Source organism: Mirounga leonina, unplaced genomic scaffold (genome assembly GCF_011800145.1).
Source record: "Mirounga leonina isolate KUSES-001 unplaced genomic scaffold, KU_Mleo_1.0 Mir_125, whole genome shotgun sequence".
NCBI classification, from domain to species: domain Eukaryota; kingdom Metazoa; phylum Chordata; class Mammalia; order Carnivora; family Phocidae; genus Mirounga; species Mirounga leonina.
Genome location: NW_023270305.1, coordinates 44,525,025 through 44,539,720, shown reverse-complemented (window position 1 = coordinate 44,539,720; position 14,696 = coordinate 44,525,025). Strand labels below are relative to the sequence as shown.

Here is a 14,696-nt window from a genome sequence, read left to right as displayed (position 1 = left end):
ATTCCTGACTGTTGCTGGCCGGAGGCTAGGTTCCCTAGGCAACCAGCCTCAAAAAAAGAGCCCAGCCCTACCTTCTTCAGGAAGGCAGTATTCTCTGTCCTGAAATCTGGCATCCTCCCTTGCACAAAGAGGGTCCCTAAAATCTCACAAATACCACCACTCCAAAATCAAGGAGCTGAGCAAATATTATTCTCCTCACTTCAAAAAGTCCATCAGAACATCAGAGTTAAAAGGGATCTAAGAGACCATCTAGAGTGACCCTTTTGTTTAATGAATGAGGACAATAAGGCTGAGGAAAGTGAAGTCCTGGATGTTGGTGACAAGGTTAAGACAAGATCACAGGCCTCCTTATTTCTAGCCCAGTAGTCAAAAGCTTTCCATTTTTCAGATGGGAAAAATAGGACTGGCCCTACTAAGCCATCTGCCCCATACTATGTGCTTTAGACAGGTAAGGAAAGAATAGAAACGGTAGAGTGTAGAGGTTAAGAATGTAGACTCTAGAGCCAGATTGCATATTCAAATCCCAGCACTGACTATGTGAGTTTAAGCATGTTTCCTAATCTCTTTGTTTCTATAAAATAGGGATAAGAGTGACTAGCTTCTAGGGTTACATTAAGGAATAGATGAGACAACCCATGTCAAATGCATGGCACATAAAGTGCTCGATGTATACACTGCTCTGCTTCTTATCATTACCAGTTGTATTAGGAAACACAATCATAGTAACAAGAGACAGGAAAAGCTCCTACTTAGGTCCAAAAGCAGTAAGATACAGGTGTTTATTCAGCTCCATTTCCTGGCCCCAGCCAGGGAACACTCAACCCCTCAGCAGAAGACCAAAAATGACCCATCACTCTTTGATTTCTTTGGATCTAGGGAAAAATCACTTCAGAGAATAACCAGTACATGCTATGGTGATAAGATGCTTAAGATCACAAATAAAGCTTACATAGGTCTGAACCCATTGTGACCTTCAGATCTGTGCTCACCTCTCAAGTTGGACAAAATACAGTTCATGCCCAATCTCTTCCCTTCAATCCATGATGGTGGTACAGTATAATGGTAAGAAACAAGAGCACTGGACGGAGTGCCTGGCGGGCTCAGTTGGTACAGCATGCAACTCTTGAACTCAGAGTCGTGAGTTCAAGTCCCATGCTGGGTGTGGAGCCTATCTGGAAAAAAAAAAGGAAAGAAAGAAAGAAACAAGAGCCCTGGAATTTGCCCAGGAGCAAATTACTGTTCTGTCATTTATTTGCTATGTCACTTAGGCATACCTTACCTCTTTCTAAGCCTCTGCTTCTCCAACTGCTTTAATTATTGTAATGTGACATTTAGTGAGCACTTTCTTTTTTTTTCTTTTAAGATTTTATTTAGGGGTGCCTGGGTGGCTCAGTCGTTAGGCGTCTGCCTTCGGCTCAGGTCATGATCCTTGCGTCCTGGGATTGAGTCCAGCATTGCGCTCCCTGCTCAACAGGAAGCCTGCTTCTCCCTCTCCCATTCCCCCTGCTTGTGTTCCCTCTCTCACTTTGTCTCTCTCTGTCAAATAAATAAATAAAATCTTTAAAAAAAAATAAAAATAAAGATTTTATTTATTTGACAGAGAGAGACAGAGAGAGAGAGAAGGAAAGAGCAAGCACAAGCATGGGTAATGACAGGCAGGGGAGAAGCAGGCTCCCCACTCAGCAAGGAGCCCAATGTGGGGCTCGATGCCAGGACCCTGGGATCATGACCTGAGCTGAAAGCAGCCACTTAACCGACTGAGCCACCCAGGTACCCCATAGTGAGCACTTTCTATGTGCCAAGCACTATGCTAAGCGCTTTACATGGTTTACATTATTTAATCATCACAACCTTATGAGGCAGGTACTATTATTATGCTCATTTTCTAGATAAGGAAAAAGAGGCAGTTTTCTAATTCAAGGCCATTCAGCTAATTACTGACAAAGCTGAGAAGTCAGGGCAGGAAGTCTGCACTGCTCTATTTCTCATAGCACCAGCCTTCATGTGGTTGCTAGGCTATAAAAAGAAGACAATCTACATAAAGTACCTGGTTCATCAGTTAGCCATTACTATTACTGCTGCTATTATTATCATCAATCCCTTTGCTACTCTTCAAATACTACTTCCTGAGTTCCAACTTCACTTAAAGGAAATGGTTGTTTGCCTATACCTACATACCAGCTCACCTGGCAGCCTGGGGTGGGGTTCTAGTATTTCACTGCCCTCATAATACAGAAGTAAGTATCTGGGTGGAAAGACAAGGAAGTATTTTCTAAAAATCTCCTACTCTAGAACGCTTGAGTAGCTCAGTCAGTTAAGCGGCTGCCTCAGGCTTAGGTCATGATCCCAGGCTCCTGGGATGGAGTCCCGCACTGGACTCCTTGCTCAGCAGGGAGCCTGCTTCTCCCTCTGCCTGCCGTTCCCCCTGCTTGTGCTCTCTCTGACAAATAAATAAATAAAATCTGTGAAAAGAAAAAAAAACCTCCTACCCTAAAGCAGCTCTTTCTGCCCATGGGTCCTATCCCCATGCTTTAATAAAATCACCATTTTGCACCAAAAAACAAAACAAAACCCTCCCACTCTATAAAAAACAATATATTAACATCTTTGTTTTTAAAAATAAAATCTTCACTAATCTCGCTAGAAAAGAAACATACGCATGTTAAAAATATTTTTCAAGAGATGCCTGGGTGGCTCAGTCAGTTGAGCGTCCAATTCTTGATTTAGGCTCAGGTCCTGATATCAGGGTTGTGGGATTGAGCCCCACGCTTGATTGGGCCCCACACTCGATTGGGCCCCATGCTCAGTAGGGAGTCTGCTTGAGATTCTCTCTCTGTCCTTCCCTACTCCCCCGTGCATGCTCTCAATCCTGCTCTCTCTCTCTAAAATAAATAAATCTTTGGGATGCCTGGGTGGCTCAGTTGGTAGGACATCTGCCTTTGGCTCAGGTCATGATCCCAGGGTCCTGGGATTGAGTCCTGCATCGGGCTCCTTGCTCAGCAGGGAGCCTACTTCTCCCTCTGCCTCCAGCTCCCCCTGCTTGTGCTGTCTCTGATAAATAAGCAGATAAAAATTAAAAAATAAATAAATAAATAAATAAATAAATAAATAAATAAAATCTTAAAATTTTTTTTTTTCCAAAATAGAAATATACACTATTCACTAAAGAAAAAAGAAACTGTCCTCGGGGCGCCTGGGTGGCTCAGTCGGTTAAGTGTCCAACTCTTGGATTTGGGCTCAGGTCATGATCTCAGGGTCGTGAGATCAAGCCCCATGTCGGGTTCCATGCTGGGTGTAGAGTCTGCTTGATATTCTCTCTCTCTCCTTCTCCCTCTGCCCCCACAAAAAGAAAAAAAAATTGTCCTCTATCTCTTTCCCCTTTCCACTCCCCCATTCTCAAAATCAGTCTTTAATCCTCACAAGAAGGTAAGTGTCATTCATCATTATCTCCATTTGACAAGTGCAGAAACTGAGGTTCTGAGAGGTTCAAGACCAAATAGCTAGTACGTGGGTGACCAGGGTTTCTGGATAAGAATTTTCAGATATGGAGGAAGGTAAAGATAGTAAACTCCTTCACTTATGCTGAGAAGAAGTGGCTATGATAGAGGGTTCCTAGAAGATATCTAAATGAACCCAGACTGGTAACAGGATTTTAAAGAAACTCCTGCTCTAATAAGACAAGACCAAACAGAAACTGTAACTCAAAAAGCCAGTAATGCAGTGAGCTATCAGCAATCCTGCCCTCCCAGAAACAGTACAAATGATATACACTTGAGAATTGTCAGGGTACAAATGGTATTTAAAATCTTGAAAGAGGGGCACCTGGGTGGCTCAGCCGTTGGGTGGCTCAGCCGTTGGGCGTCTGCCTTCGGCTCAGGTCATGATCTCAGGGTCCTGGGATCGAGCCCCACATCGGGCTCCCTGCTCGGCGGGAAGCCTGCTTCTCCCTTTCCCAGTCCCTCAGCTTGTGTTCCCTCTCTCGCTGTGTCTCTCTCTGTCAAATAAATAAATAAAATCTTTAAAATAAATAAATAAATAAAAATAAAAAAATAAAGTCTTGAAAGAGAGCACCTAGGGAATGAGTGTAAACAGAGAAGGGATGCATAGACTGATCTGAGTACTCCATCATTAGAGACTAAGAAGATAAGGAGGACTCAAAAGGGGGCTGGAGATGAGAAGCCAAAAAAGGGGGATGAGGTGGAGAAGGACAGGCCAGTGAGGCAGGGGGAAAACCAAGGGAGTGGCATCCTGGAAGCCAAATGAAACTAATGTGCAAGGAGGGAGTGTCAGGTGCCACAGAGAGGTCAAGATGACTGAGAAATGGGGCGCCTGGGTGGCTCAGATGGTTGAGCGTCTGCCTTCGGCTCAGGTCATGATCCCAGGGTCCTGGGATCGAGTCCCGCATCGGGCTCTCTGCTCCTTGGGAGCCTGCTTCTCCCTCTGCCTTTCTCTCTCTCTGTCTCTCATGAATAAATAAATAAAAATCTTTAAAAAAAAAATTAAAAAAAAAAAAAAGATGACTGAGAAATGACCACTGAATCTGTGTGCTACTTTCTAAGCACCTTCTTCCCTACTCCACATAGTACTTGTCTTTTAATGAAGGTAAAATCCCAGTATTGTCTAATGAATATACATAAGGTTTTTATTTAATGCAACTATAACCATGTCTCAAAAAACAAAAAACAAAAATCAATGTGCTTAATCCGGACACAAAAGATTTCACACAGCAAATAATGCTGAACAAATGCTTTGTCTGGTTGAATTAATTTTGTCTCTGAAACAAAGTTCCCAACTAAGTCTTGCTTGTGCTCAGTAGGTGGGATCAGAGAAATGAGCTATTTAAATGTATTTCTTTTGTTCTGCCATAAAGTAGCAATTATTCTTGAACTCCTTTCCCTCCTCCCTAACTCAAACATCCTAACCAGCTAAGACCCTAAATTTCCACACACACACACACACACCCCTTGAAAACAAAGCAGAACACAATCAAATCCAAAACTTGGATAAGAAAGGGATATGCTATGCCCTATACCTTCTTTCCTTTACTCACAGAGGGTTAACAATCATTTGCTAATTCAAAAACTGCTTTATGTACATTTTCTCCTTAGAATCTCTAGACCAGAAGTACAATTTCTGATGTCATCTTAAAAGCGAATCACTGCTACAAAATAAGATGAACTTTCTGTGCTCTAGTAAGCATAATCAAGTCTTCATAATGTACACTTCTGAAGCAGTAGAACAATAATCACCAAAAACTGGATCATGCAAACATCCTTTCTGAAACGCCTTCAATTTCTGAATGGACTGTGCACTCTCGGTCTTTAGGCCTTTGTTTCCCTTCTCAGAGTTATCCTTTCCTGCCATTCACCTTGCAATTTGCCAACTTGGGACTCAGTCTGAATGCCAACTTCTCTAGGTAGCCTTTCTGGATCCCCTCCAAGGCTGAATCAAGGACCCTCTTCTAAGCCCATAGCATCCTCTGCTTACTCATATCCTAATACATTAACTTACTGTACTGCGAATCTATTTACTTGTTAGTACCCCTCTCCAGATCATAAACATCTTGAGGGCAAGGACAGGATCTCATTCATGTTTATATCCTTAGTGTTTGGGACATATCAAGCAATCTGTAAGTATTTGCTGACTGGAATGCCTGGCTGGCTAGGTCGGTAGAGCATGAGACTTGATCTCAGAGTCCTGAGTTCAAGCCCCACGCTGGGAGTTAAGTTAATTTAAAAAAATTTAAGAAAAGGAAAAAGTATTTGCTGACTGGATGAATAAGATAAATTTGACCTGGAATACTTTATGTGATCTTTGTAGCACATTTTCCTTGATGAACCAATATGAGGCTCATATTAAAATTACTGGCATCCTAATTACATCCCCAGCTGATAGCAAAAACAAAGAAATTTTCCCAACCTGACATTGCAAAGAGAGGATAAAAAAGAGATGTGGTGCTCAGAAGTTCTCATATCAGCTGCTCTTTCTTGGTGCAAGACAGCAGCCTATGCTTCCCACACCACACAAGGGGCAAAAAGACCTCAGAATTGTTTTCTTTTTTTTTTTTTTTTTTTTTTTTTTTTTTTTTTAAAGATTTTATTTATTTGACAGAGAGAGACACAGCGAGAGAGGGAACACAAGCAGGGGGAGCGGGAGAGGGAGAAGCAGGCTCCCCGCAGAGCAGAGAGCCCGATGCGGGACTCGATCCCAGGACCCCGGGATCATGACCTGAGCCGAAGGCAGTCGCTTAACCAACTGAGCCACCCAGGCGCCCTCAGAATTGTTTTCTTCACATCTCTTCCACTGATCCTGTGTTCTCCTCTTCCCTCCGCCCTGGTCTTTTCTCTTTCCTTTTCTTACCTTTTTTCCTTATTTTCTGTACTTTGCATTTGCACTCTATTCTCATTTTCCCTTTAACTTTTCTCTGCACTCCCTTCTCCATGCTTTATTTCAGTCAGAGTAGGCCTGGGAATCCATAGGCATTACTTTCACCAACTAGGTGAACTTAAGGACAAGAATGTTGCTGTATCTCCTGGGCACTTCTGTAAAGCACACAAATATATTTCTTATGTTTCTGAGGAAACCCAGTAATAACCCCATAACAGCAGCACAAGATCATCAGTATATGAGATTAGTATTATTACTCTTGTTACTATCCACAAAATGGGTAAGAAATATTTCTTAGGCGAGGGGCACCAGGGTAGCATCTAAGCATCTGACTCTTGATTTTGGCTCAGGTCATGATCTCAGGGTCATGAGATCGAGCCCCGAGTTGCACTCTGCACTCAGCGTGGAGTTTGCTTAAGACTCTCTCTCCCTCTCCCTCTGCCCCCCCTCTTGTGCATGGGTGCACTTTCTCTCTCTCAAATAAATAAATAAATCTTAATAAAAAAAAAGGTAGTAGGGCTCCTGGATTGCTCAGTCGGTTAAGTGTCTGCCTTCAGCTCAGGTTATGATCCCAGGGTCCTGGGATGGAGCCCTACATCGGGCTCCCTGCTCAGCGGAGAGCCTGCTTCTCCCTCTCCCACTCTCCCTGCTTGTGCCCTCTCTCCCACTGAAAAATAAATAAATAAGATTTTAAGAAAAGGAAGGAAGGAAGGAAGGAAGGGAGGAAAAGGATCGATCAATCTGCCTTCGGCTCAGGTCATGATCTCAGGGTCCCGGGATCGAGCCCCACATCAGGCTCTTTGCTCAGTGGGGAGTCCACTTCTCCCTCTTACTCTCCCTCTATGTTCTCCCACTTTCTCTCTCTCAAATAAAATCTTTTTTTTTTTTTTTAAGATTTTATTTATTTATTTGAGAGAGAGAATGAGCTAGAGAGCCTGAGAGGGGGGAGGGTCAGAGAGAGAGGCAGACTCCCTGCTGAGCAGGGAGCCCGACGCGGGACTCGATCCCGGGACTCCAGGATCATGACCTGAGCCGAAGGCAGTCGCTTAACCAACTGAGCCACCCAGGCGCCCTCAAATAAAATCTTTTAAATCAATAAAGTGGCAACTATCATTAAAAATACATACATATATATATTTCTTAGGCTATACTCTGTAGTATCCCAGAAAGTGATAGGGTCAAGGCCCTCTCAATTTACTATAATTTCAAATAAAAGAAAAATGAGAAGCTAATTCTGAAGGAGTAAAAAAAAAAAAGAAATCATGGGGTTTTTTTGAAAAAATGCTGCATGTTGGTAGGGCAAATTTAAAAAGCTATGGTATTCTTGCTGGACCAGGTAGATTAGGGGGGAAAATGTGGTCCCTGCCTCCAGAGTCTCCAGAGGAATAATTCCCACCACTTCCCAAACCCATAAATGTCAACATTAGAGGAAAAAAGAGGAAAGAGGTTTTCTTAAACCAAAAGTATCAGGAACCTAACATAAGTAGACTGGTTGCTCTGGGACAGAAGAATAAAGACTGGATTGAAAGCTTTTTAAGATAAAATTATTCCATGTGTCAAAGCATCAGAAGCCAAAAAGAGAACAAAACACAACTAACAGTCAAGAGACCCAGCTCAAAAAAAAAAAAAAAAAGAGAGAGAGAGACCCAGCTCAGGTTCTGACAAGCTGTGTCACCTTGGGCAAGTCACTTCACTCTTCTGATCCATAGATGGCTCTTCTATAAAATAGGCATAAGAATACTTTCCTGGCAAAGTTGTCTGTGATGATTAAGTAATGTGAAATCACTTCAAAATATTTCACATAACATGCCAATGTGAAGTAAAAGGGAGCAAAACCCCTTCCTCTGAATGGAATATAAATCCTGTGGTTCAATTCCAAAGTCTAGGCCTGACTCACCTTCACAACCTCATTAAACTCCTTAACTAACCTGCAGTCATTCAAATGGGAGAAGAGTCATGTAGGAGGCTCCAGGGGTGGGGCAGTGACTGTTTAGTCAATTGTTCCATATCTCAGTGGCTTCATCTGTAAAATGGGTGGTGTGGAATTCACTCATATATCCACAAGATACTGCAGGTCTGGGGAAGGGAGTGGAGAATTTACCGTAAGTGAGTAAAATGTTTACATAATCCTCCCCCCCTCCAGAGATAAAGAACCAAGATCATCAAGTATCATCTCTCCCTAGATAAAATTTAGATAGAATTAGAAGACATCATTTAATCTCTTGTTTTACAGATGGGAAAACCAAAGCCCAGTGTTGAACTGGGTTGTAAACTTCTCAAAGCTAGACAGTGGGAGAGCTGGAGCTGGGGGTCAGAGCCACAGATTCCCAAGTCCAGTGCCCTCTACCAGATTTCCGGGTCACCCACAGCACCTGTAGCCTGTACAACACACTATCAACACCAAGACACATTACAATTTAACCAACAGCTAAATGTGGCCTATGGGAGCAGAGAGAGCTTGTAGGACTCTGGGGGAAACAGAGAGGGTGAGAGCTGGGAAGGGGAGGTCTTTATTGGGGGGCAGGGGGAAATTTTCAGGCAAAAAAGGTTTAAAATAGGCAGTCTTGGGAAGAAACACCCAATGTATACAATTTTCTTTAGGGAAAATAAGTATGTGGCAGATTTAGAGGACCAGAGTAGTTTGAATCAGGATATAATTCCTAATTATATATTTAATTTCTCTTTTTGTCTCCTCAGTTTTTAACATTTACTAATTTTAATTCCCTAAACAATTTTGTCTCCCCTATAAGACGAGGCCCTCTGCAGAGACCACATCTTGCATAGTGGTAAATATACAGACTCTGGATTCAGATTGCCTAGATTCAAATGCCTATTTTACTATTTAATAACTGTGCCTTAGACAAAATCCTTCACCCCTCTGTATCTCTGCAAAATGGAAATTAACATCACCCCCATCTCAGGAGGTTTTGTGAAGACTAAATGTGTACATTAATCATTCTGGTCACAACCTAATAATGGGTTTCTCATCATTTTAATTTTGATGCGCCTTTTTATTTCACATAAAAGAAACTACCAGAGTACACTGCATATAGTAAGAATAAGTGTTGTTTTGCAAAGATTTTGTTTGTTTTATATATGTGTGCATATATGAGTTATTTTGTAAAATTTATCTCTTATGGTGGTTTGCTTTTAAAACGGTTGGGGCACCTGGCTGGCTCAGTCGGTGGAGTATGCAATCTTGATCTTAGGGTTGTGAGTTTGAGCCCCACGTTGGGTGTAGAGATTACTTAAATCCACAAAATAAAAAAATATGAGAGCCACTGAATTATCATACAGAATAAAGCTTCACACAGTGCCTGGCACAGTAAGCACTTAGTATTACTGTCATTGTTGCTTTTATGTACCCACCTGCCGAAGTTATTTGTAGAATTATATAAGGTAATGCAAAAGCACTTCAGAAACTATGATATAGAACATTAATGTAAGTGAAAAGAAGCAAAAACCCCTTCTCTCCATCTCTAACACCCACACATGTAGAGCCCTATTCAGGCACATATTCCTTGTTTGGCCTACAAGTTATTTGTTACATTAAACTGAAGAGTTCACAGACTACAATTTACCTAACGCTGTCATGCTCTGTCAATATTTGCAGAGAAATGAAGGCTTGGCACCAAAGTAAAATTATTTATTTTTACTTGGTTAGGACATTAGGGTGAGGAAGCCGGAAGTCATGCCCACGGGTAGCTGAAGCAAATGAGTCACACAGAGAAACTGCTTGCTCCCACAGAGCCAGGTAGGTTTAAATGTGCTGCAGACAAGGCTGGATTGACAGATACTTCAGCTTTTGGATAGGGCTGAATCATTTCCCCCTCCCTATTGTCACCCAAACACCTCATTTAAAAAAAAATAGCACTTGAGCCTCTTACAGGTATAGCTCACGCCAGGAAAATCTGGGAATCCCCAAACAGATTCAAACCGGGGGTGACTATGCACCAAAAGTTTACCTGAGGGGTTCCTTTAAATGACAAGCTCACCTAAACATTCGAATAGCAACTGAATTCTAAAACCATGATTTACAGAAAAATTTGAAAATGTGCTCACCAATAAGGAAATCAGAAGGTCTGGATTCCATCCGCCATAGTGTGACCTTGAATTAGTCACTTCATCTCTCTGGGCCTAAGTGAATTCGTCTGTTAAAAAAAAGAGAGAGAGGTAACACCTACCTAAGAAGATCATTGTAAAAATTAAAGATAGTATGCAGTAAAATGCTAGCACAGCATCTGGCACTGGTAAATGCACAATAACATCTGTCTCTGTCCCTCCACACTAAAAGTTAACACCAGTTGTGGGTAAACTGAGGTTCACCAGCCAGCTGGCCTCCGAAAAAGGTCACTGGTATCCGAATTGCTTCATGGAAACTTTTTTTTTTTTAAGTTTTTTTATAATACCATTTCTTGGTCTCTCCAGCACAGACCTGTGCTAAAAGTCTAGCAAATCAGTAATTTCCCATTTCATTTCTTAAAGCAGCTATTCCTAAATGCTTCGGTACTGGGGGCCCAAATTATCCACTGGTACTGCCCCCCATTACTCATTATTAAATTTAAAACTAATAACTCAGTATTATGCCTACATTTTACAGTTATAAACATTTCCATTTTAAATTTATGGGGGGAAACGCATTAAAATTCAGCAGCCGAGGTTTGGACCAGGGTGGTCAGAGCAATCGCTGCGGGGGGAAGGCTCCAGCCAAGACGCACGGGATGGGGGATGGGGGCATTCTGGAGCTTTCGGGTCGACCCCAATTTCTCGTTAGCGAAGAATCCAGGCCACGTGTCGCCATTTTGTGTGCTGGAAACATGGCGGCCACCCCGTGGGGAAGAAAGGGGGGCGGAGGGGCCGCCACGTTAGCCGCTTTCCCTGAGGGATCCTGAAGCACGTTGCGCACACATCTGTCTGGGTGCCTTTACTGCCTGGCTTAGCCGAAGGAAAGAGAAAGGGATAGAAATAAACGTACACGAGGCACGCAAGCGACCTTTCTTTAGTGAGAGGAACGTGCGGTGACGAACCGGCAAGAAAGGCCTTCCAAGATGGCGGGGCTCGAGAGGGGCCGCCCCCGAAGAGCGGGGCGCGGCGTCTGCACCAAGGGGGAAACGGGGGAAAAGGCAGAAGCGGGCTTAAACGGCGTGGGGAAAATCGGAAGAACCCCCCCCACAGCACTACTCGGCACACCATTGTCTTAAATGTCTGACAAAACTGCCACGACTAAAACGACACTAGGAGGTGGGGTTTCTGCAGGTTCAACCGAAAGAAACTTGCAAAATGCAAACAAAGCATTATGTAAATGGACGCCATTCTTTTTCTACGGCCATATTTCCAGCACGTCCCAGAAATCATCAGCAGAGCCGCAACTCGGGGGGTGGTAGGGGTGGGTTTCGGTCTTTCTCCTCACCAGCCGCCGCTGGGGGACCGGGGCAGGGGTGGGGGCTGGCGCGGGGCGCCCGGGCACCGGGGACGAAGGGGCCCCACGTGCCTGCTCGCGCGCACTCGCGCGCGCGCACCCACCCCACAAGCCTCGCCTCGCCGCCCCTCCCCCCCGGAAGACCGCGGCTGCCCCTCCCGTCTCCCCACACCCTTGCGCACGCGCTCTAGCCGCCTCACGCGCACGTTTTAAACCCGCGGCGTCCCAGCTGCCGCCTGCAGTTACTGTCGGGGCTGCCCGCGTCGCTCCGCTTTCAAACCCCTTTTGTAAGGCGGGAAAATAATGTGTCATCCACCATTCACAACACTAACATTTCCAAACATTTGCCAGTGCCGCTAGAGTTAATAAAATGCATGTTGGTTTTAAAAGCTTGCCGGGCTCACAGCGTCTGCCCATCGGTGCTTTATTTTCAATGCTAGGCTGTTAAAAGAGTTTTTAAAAACTACCATGTGGAGGTTGGCGCAATCTTGTGACCTAAAAAAGACGGGTCCTCATTTTTTTTCAAGGGGTCCTGCGCGGCAAGCACTTCCGGGGTCAGAGGGTACGCGGGGTTGAAAGCGGGCTTCCCGCCCCGCCCAGACCGCCGAGGCTGCCGCCGGAGTCGCCACCGCCGCGCCCTCGCCCACCCGCCCGCCCGCCGCTCCCGGCCCCGCTCGCCCCCTCCGCCGCCGCCGCCCGCCCCTGCGACGACGCCGCGGCCTCCCGCCCGCGCCCGCTCGCTCCCGCGGCCCTCGCTCGCCTCGCGCCGGCAGTTTTGGGCCTACACCTCCCCTCCCCCCGCCAGCCACCAAAGACTTGACCACGTAACGAGCCCAACTCCCCCGAACGCCGCCCGCCGCTCGCCATGGATGCCGGTGTGACTGAAAGTGGACTAAATGTGACTCTCACCATTCGGCTGCTTATGCACGGAAAGGAAGTAGGAAGCATCATTGGGAAGAAAGGGGAGTCGGTTAAGAGGATCCGCGAGGAGAGTGGCGCGCGGATCAACATCTCGGAGGGGAATTGCCCGGAGAGAATCATCACTCTGACCGGCCCTACCAATGCCATCTTTAAGGCCTTCGCTATGATCATCGACAAGCTGGAAGAAGATATCAACAGCTCCATGACCAACAGCACGGCGGCCAGCAGGCCCCCGGTCACCCTGAGGCTGGTGGTGCCGGCCACCCAGTGCGGCTCCCTGATTGGGAAAGGCGGGTGTAAGATCAAAGAGATCCGCGAGAGTACGGGGGCCCAAGTCCAGGTGGCGGGGGATATGCTGCCCAACTCCACCGAGCGGGCCATCACCATTGCTGGCGTGCCGCAGTCTGTCACCGAGTGTGTCAAGCAGATCTGCCTGGTCATGCTGGAGACGCTCTCCCAGTCTCCGCAAGGGAGAGTCATGACCATTCCGTACCAGCCCATGCCGGCCAGCTCTCCAGTCATCTGCGCGGGCGGCCAAGATCGGTGCAGCGACGCTGCGGGCTACCCCCATGCCACTCATGACCTGGAGGGACCACCTCTAGATGCCTACTCGATTCAAGGACAACACACCATTTCTCCGCTCGATCTGGCCAAGCTGAACCAGGTGGCAAGACAACAGTCTCACTTTGCCATGATGCACGGCGGGACCGGATTCGCCGGAATTGACTCCAGCTCTCCAGAGGTGAAAGGCTATTGGGCAAGTTTGGATGCATCTACTCAAACCACCCATGAACTCACCATTCCAAATAACTTAATTGGCTGCATAATCGGGCGCCAAGGCGCCAACATTAATGAGATCCGCCAGATGTCCGGGGCCCAGATCAAAATTGCCAATCCAGTGGAAGGCTCCTCTGGTAGGCAGGTTACTATCACTGGTTCTGCTGCCAGTATTAGTCTGGCCCAATATCTAATCAATGCCAGGCTTTCCTCCGAGAAGGGTATGGGGTGCAGCTAGAACAGTGTAGGTTTCACTTATAACCCCTTTCTGCTGTTTTCCCATGATCCAACTGTGTAATTTCTGGTCAGTGATTCCAGGTTTTAAATAATTTGTAAGTGTTCAGTTTCTACACAACTTTATCATCCGCTAAGAATTTAAAAATCACATTCTCTGTTCAGCTGTTAATGCTGGGATCCATATTTAGTTTTATAAGCTTTTCCCTGTTTTTAGTTTTGTTTTGGGTTTTTGGCTCATGAATTTTATTTCTGTTTGTCGATAAGAAATGTAAGAGTGGAATGTTAATAAATTTCAGTTTAGTTCTGTAATGTCAAGAATTTAAAAATTAAAAAATGGATTGGTTAAAAAATGCTTCATATTTGAAAAAGCTGGGAACTACGATCTTAAACTCTTTGTTGGTGGTTTTTTTTCCCTTCCCTTTTAGCGTTAGGCCTTTGTAGGGAGAAGGGTGGGCCCATTCTTGGTGTTCTCTCTAGCCCTTTTCACCTATTGGTAAGATTCCATTACCATTCTGCTCCAACAAAGGAACACAGCAGGCTCGGCCTGCTTTGGGATATTTGCAGACGGAGGGGCTTTCCCGGAGAGTGACATCCCTCCAAGTTCCAGAGAGAGGCCTCTGCCCATTTCTCTGGTAGAAAACAAGGGTTTTCTGAGATGGAAAAAGTAGCCCATTCGGTAGGAACTGCAATGAATGGCAGTGTGTCCTCCCGTCCAGCCAGCCCCACCCCCCAACCCAATCTCACAGGGGAAACTTGGCCAGGAAGAAACAAAAAAAAATGTTCTAAGGTGGGAGGAGCCGGGGGGGGGGGGGGGAAAAGGGGGGGGGGGGGGGGGAAAGGGGCTGGGGCTGAAGGGAGGGGCTGAGGTGGGGGGAAGGGAAAGGGTCAAGGGTGTGTTTGAGGAGTTGGAAGAGGGCAGGGGTGGTGATAGGGTTGGAGGGGTCTTGGGCCCCAG

General features: G+C 45.5%; 1 protein-coding gene across 1 annotated transcript; it reads left to right on the top strand.

Moving 5' to 3' along the window:
• The first annotated feature begins 12,514 nt into the window (after nucleotides 1-12,514).
• On the top strand, nucleotides 12,515-14,130 carry PCBP1 (poly(rC) binding protein 1). The gene has a single exon (XM_035001376.1). The coding sequence runs from the start codon at nucleotides 12,672-12,674 to the stop codon at nucleotides 13,740-13,742; it is 1,071 nt and encodes a 356-aa protein (XP_034857267.1). The 5' UTR covers nucleotides 12,515-12,671; the 3' UTR covers nucleotides 13,743-14,130.
• Nucleotides 14,131-14,696: the final 566 nt, after the last annotated feature.